The sequence below is a fragment of the Salmo salar genome, chromosome 27 (assembly GCF_965601325.2).
Source record: "Salmo salar chromosome 27, fSalSal1, whole genome shotgun sequence".
Taxonomy (NCBI): domain Eukaryota; kingdom Metazoa; phylum Chordata; class Actinopteri; order Salmoniformes; family Salmonidae; genus Salmo; species Salmo salar.
In genome coordinates this window covers 2,444,788-2,455,135 of record NC_138317.1, presented here as the reverse complement: position 1 = coordinate 2,455,135, position 10,348 = coordinate 2,444,788, and the positions used below count along the sequence as shown (strand labels likewise).

Below are 10,348 nucleotides of genomic sequence, written 5' to 3'. Positions count from 1 at the left end.
CCCCATTCCAGCCTTGTGTAGGTCTACAATCTTGTCCCTGACATCCTTGGAGCGCTCTTTGGTCTTGGCCATGGTGGAGAGTTTGGAATCTGATTGATTGATTGCTTCTGTGGACAGCTGTCTTTTTTTACAGGTAACAAGCTGCGGTTAGGAGCACTCCCTTTAAGAGTGTGCTCCTAATCTCAGCTCGTTACCTGTATAAAAGACACCTGGGAGCTTGCCTACGGAGCTGTGAGGGGAACGGCACCTCCGTACCTTCAGGCTCTGATCAGGCCCTACACCCAAACAAGGGCACTGCGTTCATCCACCTCTGGCCTGCTGGCCCCCCTACCGCTGCGGAAGCACAGTTCCCGCTCAGCCCAGTCAAAACTGTTCGCTGCTCTGGCACCCCAATGGTGGAACAAGCTCCCTCACGACGCCAGGACAGCGGAGTCAATCACCACCTTCCGGAGACACCTGAAACGCCACCTCTTTAAGGAATACCTGGGATAGGATACAGTAATCCTTCTAACCCCCCCCCCCCCCCAAAAAAGATATAGATGTACTATTGTAAAGTGGTTGTTCCACTGGATATCATAAGGTGAATGCACCAATTTGTAAGTCGCTCTGGATAAGAGCGTCTGCTAAATGACGTAAATGTAAATGTAAATGATTGAGAAGGGGTCAAATACTTATTTCCCTCATTAAAATGCAAATCAATTTATAACATTTTTGACATGCGTTTTCCTGGATATTTTTGTTGTTATTCTGTCTCTCACTGTTCAAATAAACCTACCATTAAAATTATAGACTGGTCCTTTCTTTATCAGTGGGCAAACGTACAAAATCAGCAGGGGATCAAATACTTTTTCCCCCCGCTGTAATTGAGGCCACTTTAACAGGGTTTATTAGGCTACACATGCTCCGACTATGTAGTCCGTTTTACCCCCGCCCCATCATATTACAGTGTAACCAGCCAGCAACAGCAGAGACAGAAACCCCTGAATCGTGGCAGATTTGCCAAAGTTGATGCGATTCGGTAAAGGAAGGGTGGGAGAGGTCTGGGCGGGGAGGATCCCCCCAAGCGCATAATCTGGCAGCACTTGGAACAGTGCATTTTTATGATCGGATGATCGTTATACCTACATTTAATTTCGTTACAAATTTATTTTCTCTTCCATTTGTCTTCATTTTTCTATTGGGTTGCAGGCCTATAATGTAGCCTATAGCCTTGCTTGCGTTCAGTTCCAACCTTACTGCGCAAAACAGATGCCATATTAGGACAAGGCCTACTCCAGCTAAGTAAACGGATCTTCCAGGATTTATGAATATCTATTTTGCAATATTTGCCTTCATGGCACCTGTTGTTATTGTTATGATAACGGTAGGGGTATCATGTGTAATTCACCGAAGGAGGCACAGTCGGATTGAACGCTCGCTTCAATGATGGACGCTCTGGTTCGTGAGTAGCCTGTGTCTGTGGTCGTGTCAGTGTGTGTTTTGTCTGTGTTTACATGTTTTGTTGTTTCCCGTTGTAGTTATAGCCTCTGACATTTTATAGGCTAACGATGATGCATGCAGACAAATCTCCCCCTCACCCCTCCTTATGGCGGGGCAGAAATCCCCCCCCCCCCTTTCAGTTTCTACCCTCTCCGGGAGCATCGCTCCGATAACCATGGAAGAAACCTTCCTATCATGGCGGCTAGATTCCAGGTGAAGGTAAGAAAGGCGCTGTTCTGGAAAACAAGCTGGTGAGAGACAGACGTCGCATTGCACAGCAATTTGCGCTGTAATAGGCTATTTGGACAAATTGCTGGTCTACATCAGTGTATTTCAGCGTAGCATGCACTGTAAAAAAAATATATATTGTTGTTTTTAAGGTAACTTACTGTCTGCCATTTACCTGTACTGTTAAAGCAAAGTTTAGACCTATTTAGAATTTATGGTATGCTAACATACTGTACTTATTTTTTTCCCCCAGTAACTTACAGGTGACAGTAAGATAGGGGAGACCGGGGTAACTGGCTGACAGTAAGTTAGGGGAGACCGGGGTAACTGGCTGACAGTAAGTTAGGGGAGACCGGGGTAACTGGCTGACAGTAAGTTAGGGGAGACCGGGGTAACTGGCTGACAGTAAGTTAGGGGAGACCGGGGTAACTGGCTGACAGTAAGTTAGGGGAGACCGGGGTAACTGGCTGCCAGTAAGTTAGGGGTGACCGGGGTAACTGGCTGACAGTAAGTTAGGGGTGACCGGGGATGGATGTAACATGGGTTGATTGTAACACTCAATATCTTCAATCAGGAACAAACTAGAATCACGACTCACTGTGCACATGCTGTTTATTCCTCAACCCTCATGTGAAGAAGTAAGACCCTGTGATAGATTTTATTATCACAAATCTGTTTTGAGGTAAGAAAGTACTTTTTTTGACCAATTATTTTTTGCAGATGGTATCACCTGCTTTGTAATTCGATTCATATATTTTTTATGTAAGTCAGCAATGCTAGAGTTTTAATATGTAGCTAAAATTGAAGATAGCTAAAGATTGCAAGGGTCATGGTTAGTTGTAACAAGCCTAAGGAGGCCTGGGTGCAGTCGGAGGAATATAAATGATGGGCCCACCAAGCCTGTACCCCAAGACTACCATACCACTGTCCCAACTGTGACTCTGATTGAATGAACATGTACAACATTCACTCACACACACACACACACACACACACACACACACACACACACACACACACACACACACACACACACACGCGCTCTGTCTTTCTCAAACTCACTCATTCACTCACCCTCACACATACGCACACACACACACACATTTTTTTGTTAAAAAGGGCCAGTTAATGGAGCATAAAAATAATACACATTTTATGATTTGTATTATTATTTTATTATTTCTGCCACACAAAATGTTAAACATGGCAATGTGGTTCTCATGTTCTCAAAAAAGGCCTTCAATATTTCTTAGCATGTCATGATTTATGCAATTTTTCAAACTGTTACATTTTACCCTAAGCCCTGTTACCACTGTCCTGGGAGGTGGGGTAAATTGTAACACTTCACTCCTTGCATTTGAGACAAAGTCACACCTTGTCTGTTTGATTTAGAGAGATATTACCTACACTAATTTGTAGCAGACAGATGTAAGTTGTTCGTATCTCATTTTGAATATAGTAGCTCAAACAATCTCAGAAAAATTAACAAAATGCAAAAAGTGTTATAACCATCCCTTGTCTACCCTACCTAAAAATAACATGATTTTTTTTACAGTGTGGATATTCCTTGTTTAATCGGCCGCTTAGACTGAAGCGTAGAATATTACATTGATCAATAGGGAAGAATGCAGGAATTTATAAAATAAATAATTAAAAAATACTTTTGAAAACAGCACATTATTCTTCATGCATGTGTCATTTTGAACACTCATCTACATAGGGTACAGCTGTGTGACTGTTAATGATTCTTTCCTAAAGATGTACTGTTCATAATTATTTGGTTCTTTACTAGACCAACACTACTTTTTCAGAAAAATATTTGAAATAGCGCCAACATTAATTTACATGCATTGAAAACACGAGTTGAAATGTCAGTTACCTGTGTGATATCATAGGTCTGAGTAAACTGTTATCAATTTAGCATGTATATTCTGCATGTAGTAAGCGCTTACTTACATGATGTACTTTACTTACTTACTTTCCTATGCAGAACATAAGGCATTCCAAATGTAAGCTGCTTGCCTAGTAGCCTACTTATAATAGTTTCCACCCCCAGGATCACCATCAGTCACAGACACCATGGCACAGCCCACACCCCTGGAAGCATCCCTGGGAGCCCTCATCATGGCATTCCACAAGCACGCTGGCAGTGAAGATGCCAAGACCCTCAGCAAGAAAGAGCTAATCAACCTCATCAAGGAGGAGCTGCCCAACATAACTGGGGTGAGTCAATGCAACAACTCGGGCCAGTTTCCTGGACCCCCATTAAGCTTATCATCCTGGACTAAAAAGCACTTTCAATTAAGATTGTCCATTGAGCATGCTTTAAAAAAAATATGTAATCTGCAGTGAGGAAACAGCAATGTGGTATAAAAAAATTCAAATACAGTACATATTCTGTTCTATCGTGCCGACCTGGTCTCAGAGCATTTCGTAATATACTGTACGTAAGACCGATAAGCTCCATTTAGTATGATATGTTACATTTGGTATGGTTACATAAGACAGATGGTTACTTAAGGCAAAAATCAAAGGAGGGTGCATTGGTGGGCGTATAACGCAAATGTCTAGCAACCCAAAGGTTGCGAGTTTGAGTCTCATCACAGACAACTTTAGCATTTTAGATAATTACATTTACATTTAAGTCATTTAGCAGACGCTCTTATCCAGAGCGACTTACAAATTGGTGCATTCACCCTATGATATCCAGTGGAACAACCACTTTACAATAGTGCATCTAAATCTTTTAAGGGGGGGGGGGGTTAGAAGGATTACTTTATGCTATCCTAGGTATTCCTTGAAGAGGTGGCGTTTCAGGTGTCTCCGGAAGGTGGTGATTGACTCCACTGTCCTGGCGTCGTGAGGGAGCTTGTTCCACCATTGGGGTGCCAGAGCAGCGAACAGTTTTGACTGGGCTGAGCGGGAACTGTGCTTCCTCAGAGGTAGGGAGGCGAGCAGGCCAGAGGTGGATGAACACAGTGCCCTTGTTTGGGTGTAGGGCCTGATCACAGCCTGAAGGTACGGAGGTGCCGTTCCCCTCACAGCTCCGTAGGCAAGCACCATGGTCTTGTAGCGGATGCGAGCTTCAACTGGAAGCCAGTGGAGAGAGCGGAGGAGCGGGTTGACGTGAGAGAACTTGAACACCAGACGGGCTGCGGCATTCTGGATGAGTTGTAGGGGTTTAATGGCACAGGCAGGGAGCCCAGCCAACAGCGAGTTGCAGTAATCCAGACGGGAGATGACAAGTGCCTGGATTAGGACCTGCGCCGCTTCCTGTGTGAGGCAGGGTCGTACTCTGCGAATGTTGTAGAGCATGAACCTACAGGATCGGGTCACCACCTTGATGTTAGTGGAGAACGACAGGGTGTTGTTCAGGGTCACGCCAAGGTTCTTAGCACTCTGGGAGGAGGACACAATGGAGTTGTCAACCGTGATGGCGAGATCATGGAACTGGCAGTCCTTCCCCGGGAGGAAGAGCAGCTCCGTCTTGCTGAGGTTCAGCTTGAGGTGGTGATCCGTCATCCACACTGATATGTCTGCCAGACATGCAGAGATGCGATTCGCCACCTGGTTATCAGAAGGGGGAAAGGAGAAGATGAATTGTGTGTCGTCTGCATAGCAATGATAGGAGAGACCATGTGAGGATATGACAGAGCCAAGTGACTTGGTGTATAGCGAGAATAGGAGAGGGCCTAGAACAGAGCCCTGGGGGACACCAGTGGTGAGAGCACGTGGTGCGGAGACAGATTCTCGCCACGCCACCTGGTAGGAGCGACCTGTCAGGTAGGACGCAATCCAAGCGTGGGCCGCGCCGGAGATGCCCAACTCGGAGAGGGTGGAGAGGAGGATCTGATGGTTCACAGTATCAAAGGCAGCAGATAGGTCTAGAAGGATGAGAGCAGAGGAGAGAGAGTTAGCTTTAGCAGTGCGGAGAGCCTCCGTGACGCAGAGAAGAGCAGTCTCAGTTGAATGACCAGTCTTGAAACCTGACTGATTTGGATCAAGAAGGTCATTCTGAGAAAGATAGCAGGAGAGCTGGCCAAGGACGGCACGTTCAAGAGTTTTGGAGAGAAAATAAAGAAGGGATACTGGTCTGTAGTTGTTGACATCGGAGGGATCGAGTGTAGGTTTTTTCAGAAGGGGTGCAACTCTCGCTCTCTTGAAGACGTAGCCAGCGGTCAAGGATGAGTTGATGAGCGAGGTGAGGTTAGGGAGAAGGTCTCCGGAAATGGTCTGGAGAAGACAGGAGGGGATAGGGTCAAGCGGGCAGGTTGTTGGGCGGCCGGCCGTCACAAGACGTGAGATTTCATCTGGGGAGAGAGGGGAGAAAGAGGTCAAAGCACAGGGTAGGGCAGTGTGAGCAGGACCAGCGGTGTCGTTTGACTTAGCAAACGAGGATCGGATGTCGTCGACCTTCTTTTCAAAATGGTTGACGAAGTCATCCGCAGAGAGGGAGGAGGGGGGGGGGGGGAGGAGGATTCAGGAGGGAGGAGAAGGTGGCAAAGAGCTTCCTAGGGTTAGAGGCAGATGCTTGGAATTTAGAGTGGTAGAATGTGGCTTTAGCAGCAGAGACAGAAGAGGAAAATGTAGAGAGGAGGGAGTGAAAGGATGCCAGGTCCGCAGGGAGGCGAGTTTTCCTCCATTTCCGCTCGGCTGCCCGGAGCCCTGTTCTGTGAGCTCGCAATGAGTCGTCGAGCCACGGAGCAGGAGGGGAGGACCGAGCCGGCCTGGAGGATAGGGGACATAGAGAGTCAAAGGATGCAGAAAGGGAGGAGAGGAGTGTTGAGGAGGCAGAATCAGGAGATAGGTTGGAGAAGGTTTGAGCAGAGGGAAGAGATGATAGGATGGAAGAGGAGAGAGTAGCGGGAGAGAGAGCGAAGGTTGGGACGGCGCAATACCATCCGAGTAGGGGCAGAGTGAGAAGTGTTGGATGAGAGCGAGACATCCAGCGAAAAATCATATCGCCATTAGCATAACAAAATTTACAAAAGAAAAATCGTAAAAAAAAATTCTTCAAATTATATCGTTTTATAGATACACCTCTCCTGAATCGAACCACGTTGTCCGATTTCAAAAAGGCTTTACAGCAAAAGCAAAACATTAGATGATGTTAGAGGAGTATATCGTAAAAGTAGCCACATAGCCATTTTCCGACCAACCACATGCATCACAAATAACCAAAAAACAGCTAAATGCAGCACTAACCTTTTACAAACTTCATCAGATGACACTCCTAGGACATCATGTTACACAATACATGCATTCTTTTGTTCGATAAAGTTCATATTTATATATTAAAACAGCATTTTACATCGGCGCGTAACGTTGACTAACTATTTTCCCTCAAATGCATCCGGTGAAACAGTGCTACAATTTACTAAATTACTATTCGAAAACATTTTTAAAATGTAATATTGTCATTCTAAGATTTATAGATGAATATCTCTTGAAAGCACCTGTAATGCCAGATTTAAAAATAACTTTACTGGGTAATCACACTTTGCGATAAAAGGGGATGCGATACTCAGAACAATAGGCTAGCAATAGCAATAGGCTAGCCATCTTGGAACAATCGCATATCACATCTAGTCTTGTATATGTAACAGATGTATAGCGTACTCTCCTTGCGTTGTGTTTTTTTTTCCTAATAAATCACATCAGCCAGCGGTCCCAGTTGAGCATCATTTATTCCTGCTGTTGTTAAATGAGAAACAGCACGGTAGTTGTGCAGGGCTTAATGGTACTGATGGCTGTCGATGACAAAAGCCCTTGCATCACATTTTCATACTGGGTCACAAAATACAAAAATACAATACAAAATATAACATGTGTAAATACCTGTTGTTAAATGAGAAACAGCACGGTAGTTGTGCAGGGCTTAATGGTACTGATGGCTGTCGATGACAAAAGCTGTAGCATGAAGACAACTGTGTTAGCAGTGGGCTTATGTGACCATTACAACGATGTATGCTAGCTAACACTTATCTACAGCAATCATATGCCAAAGCACATCCCAGAAAGCCCCTCAATCCCTAACAGGTACCATATACTCACACATGTATAAATCCGTAACGTACAGCAAACTTGAACACATTGTAAAATATAAAATATAAAACAGTATTCAGAACGTGACCTACCCCTTGCATCACATTTTCATACTGGGAAGACCTGACGTTCGCGATCTCCCCCTATCTGCAAGCGGGGCCAATCACAACACACCTTAGTGTCATCAGTTGAACCAACCAATACGAATGCTTGAACATTAAGTACACATTTCTTTAGAGGCAAGTGGAAACATAACCAACCCTGTTACATATACTATTGTCAATAATCCCTTACCTTTGATTATCTTCATCCTTAGGCACTTCCAGGAATCCCAGGTCCACAACAAATGTATTTTAGTTCGAAAAAGTTAATCCTTTACGTCCCAATAGTTTGTTCTTGTTAGCGCGTTCTGAAGGCTTCACCAAAAGTTCCGACGTGCGCGGGGCTACTCTTTCAACAAAATGCTTTTTTTTCTTATTTAGGTTCGTTCAAACATGTCAAACGTTGTATAACATAAATCTGTAGGGCCTTTTTCAACGAGAGCTCCAATAAGATTCGAGGGGGACGATTGCATTGTGTTTCAAAACGTTTCGAAAGGGGAGGGTAACCAGGGGCGCCGGCGTCATAATGGTGATGGCCCTCTCCGTATGACCACGTTCCACAGCGTGTCATTCTGTCAGTTTTCACAGTAGGAGACTCAAATCACTTTGTAAAGACTGGGGACATCTAGTGGAAGCAATAGGAAGTGCTCAAAGAACCATAGCTCACGGTGTGATTAATAGGCAACGTGATGAAGTTGAGTTCGCAATTCAGAATTCCACTTCCTGTTTCGATCTGTCTCGGGGTTTTGACTGCCATATGAGTTCTGTTATACTCACAGACACCATTCAAACAGTTTTAGAAACTTTAGGGTGTTTTCTATCCACAAGTATTAATTATATGCATATCCTAGCTTCTGAGTTTGAGTAGTAGGCCGTTTAAAATGGGCACGGATTTTTTTCAAAATGCGCTGTGGCGCCCCCTATCCTAGGCGACCGTCAAGAGGTTAACCCTATAACTTAATTCCTAAACTTAACCCCAACCTTAGCCCTAACCCCTAACCTTAACCCCTAGCCTAGCTAACGTTAGTGAGCTAGCTGAATTTAGACACATAGCCACCTAGCTGAAATTCGTAACATATCGTACATTTGCAAATTCGTAACATATTGTAAGTTTTGAAAATTCATAACATATTGTATGTTTTGCAATTTGTAACATATAATACGAATTGTAATTCGTAACATATCATACAAAATGAGTGATGACATCCACAAATGAATACATACCATATGAAACGAAAATGAAGTATTCCAGTTTTAAAGTCCAGGACTAGGCTTAATCTGTGTTTGTGAAACTGGTCCCTCATGAGACAGCAAATGCTATTCTAATGCTACTTTTATTGTCAAGTGTTGTGATTTTAATAAAAAATGCACTTGAAATAAAGTTTCATTGTGATTGACTGATTCTATATTGCATGGAGTCTCATTCATTTAGGACTAATGACAGCAAAGTAAAGAAATCGTCATGGATTGTGTCTTCCTTGTGTTCTAATCCCCTGTTCTCTTGACATGAGTGAAGTGTCAGCAATTCAGTGTGAATGACAACAAAATACAGACATACAGACATCCTAATGAATTGTGTCTTCCTTGTGATCCTATATTACATTGACATGAGCAGAAGGGTGGTCCTGACGTGGGTGAGCTGATGACAATGCTAGACCACGACGGTGATGGCGCTGTGGACTTCAAGGAGTACATCACCCTGATTGAATCCCTTGCCTGCATGTGCAACTGCTTCCTGGAAGGGAAACTGTATCTTCTATCTGCTTTCTACAGTGTATTGCATTAGGCCTACATGTCACATTAATAATGTCTCATATCTCATTGAGTAAATTGGATACACGCCTTCCTCGGTGTCCACACGCATGCCCCTATGCACACATAGACGCAAAGAGTTGCATACCTCTGCAACAATTATAAGACTGATCCTCAAATACATGCACCCAGATGGATTCTCTTGTCAGAAATTGGCTCAATTGGTAGTGCATGGCGCTTGCTACGCCAGGGTAGTGGGATTGATTCCTGGTACCATCCATACGTAAAATATATGCATGACTAAGTCGCTTTGGATAAAAGCATCTGCTAATTACATATATTATTATATGATAGGCTGTTAAGATCTAAGGAATGCTGCTAAACAGAGCATGTGAGATAGTTAACAGGGTGTGTAGGCTATATGTAGGCTTATGTATTTACTGTGTTATGCATGTACAGTAATTCAATCAGTCTGTTTGGAATTATTGATATGTTTTGTCTTTGTTGCTAATAAATGGGCAAAAGACCCAACCAAAGATCCACGTTTGTGAAGCGATTTGTTTTGCATGCGTTTATGAACATTTGCAATCTCAGCTGTGCTATAGATGTCCCAGCTGTGCTAACTCATGTTCTCACAAAAGGCCTTCAATATTGCTTTAGACACTAGTGTTCTTTTTTATTATGTTTATAAAGCAGTAGCATTTGTTTTAATGTAAAGTAGGCCTATTCATTCATTCTCACAT

The 10,348-nt window shown here is 43.7% G+C and overlaps 1 protein-coding gene across 5 annotated transcripts; it reads left to right on the top strand.

Moving 5' to 3' along the window:
* Positions 1–948: 948 nt before the first annotated feature.
* s10a4 (S100-A4) lies at positions 949–10,141 on the top strand. 5 transcript variants are annotated; one of them, XM_045709181.2, is made up of 5 exons: positions 949–1,437; positions 1,541–1,698; positions 2,282–2,389; positions 3,764–3,930; positions 9,469–10,141. In XM_045709181.2, the coding sequence occupies exons 4-5, from the start codon at positions 3,787–3,789 to the stop codon at positions 9,637–9,639; spliced, it is 315 nt and encodes a 104-aa protein (XP_045565137.1). In that variant the 5' UTR covers positions 949–1,437; positions 1,541–1,698; positions 2,282–2,389; positions 3,764–3,786; the 3' UTR covers positions 9,640–10,141.
* Positions 10,142–10,348: the final 207 nt, after the last annotated feature.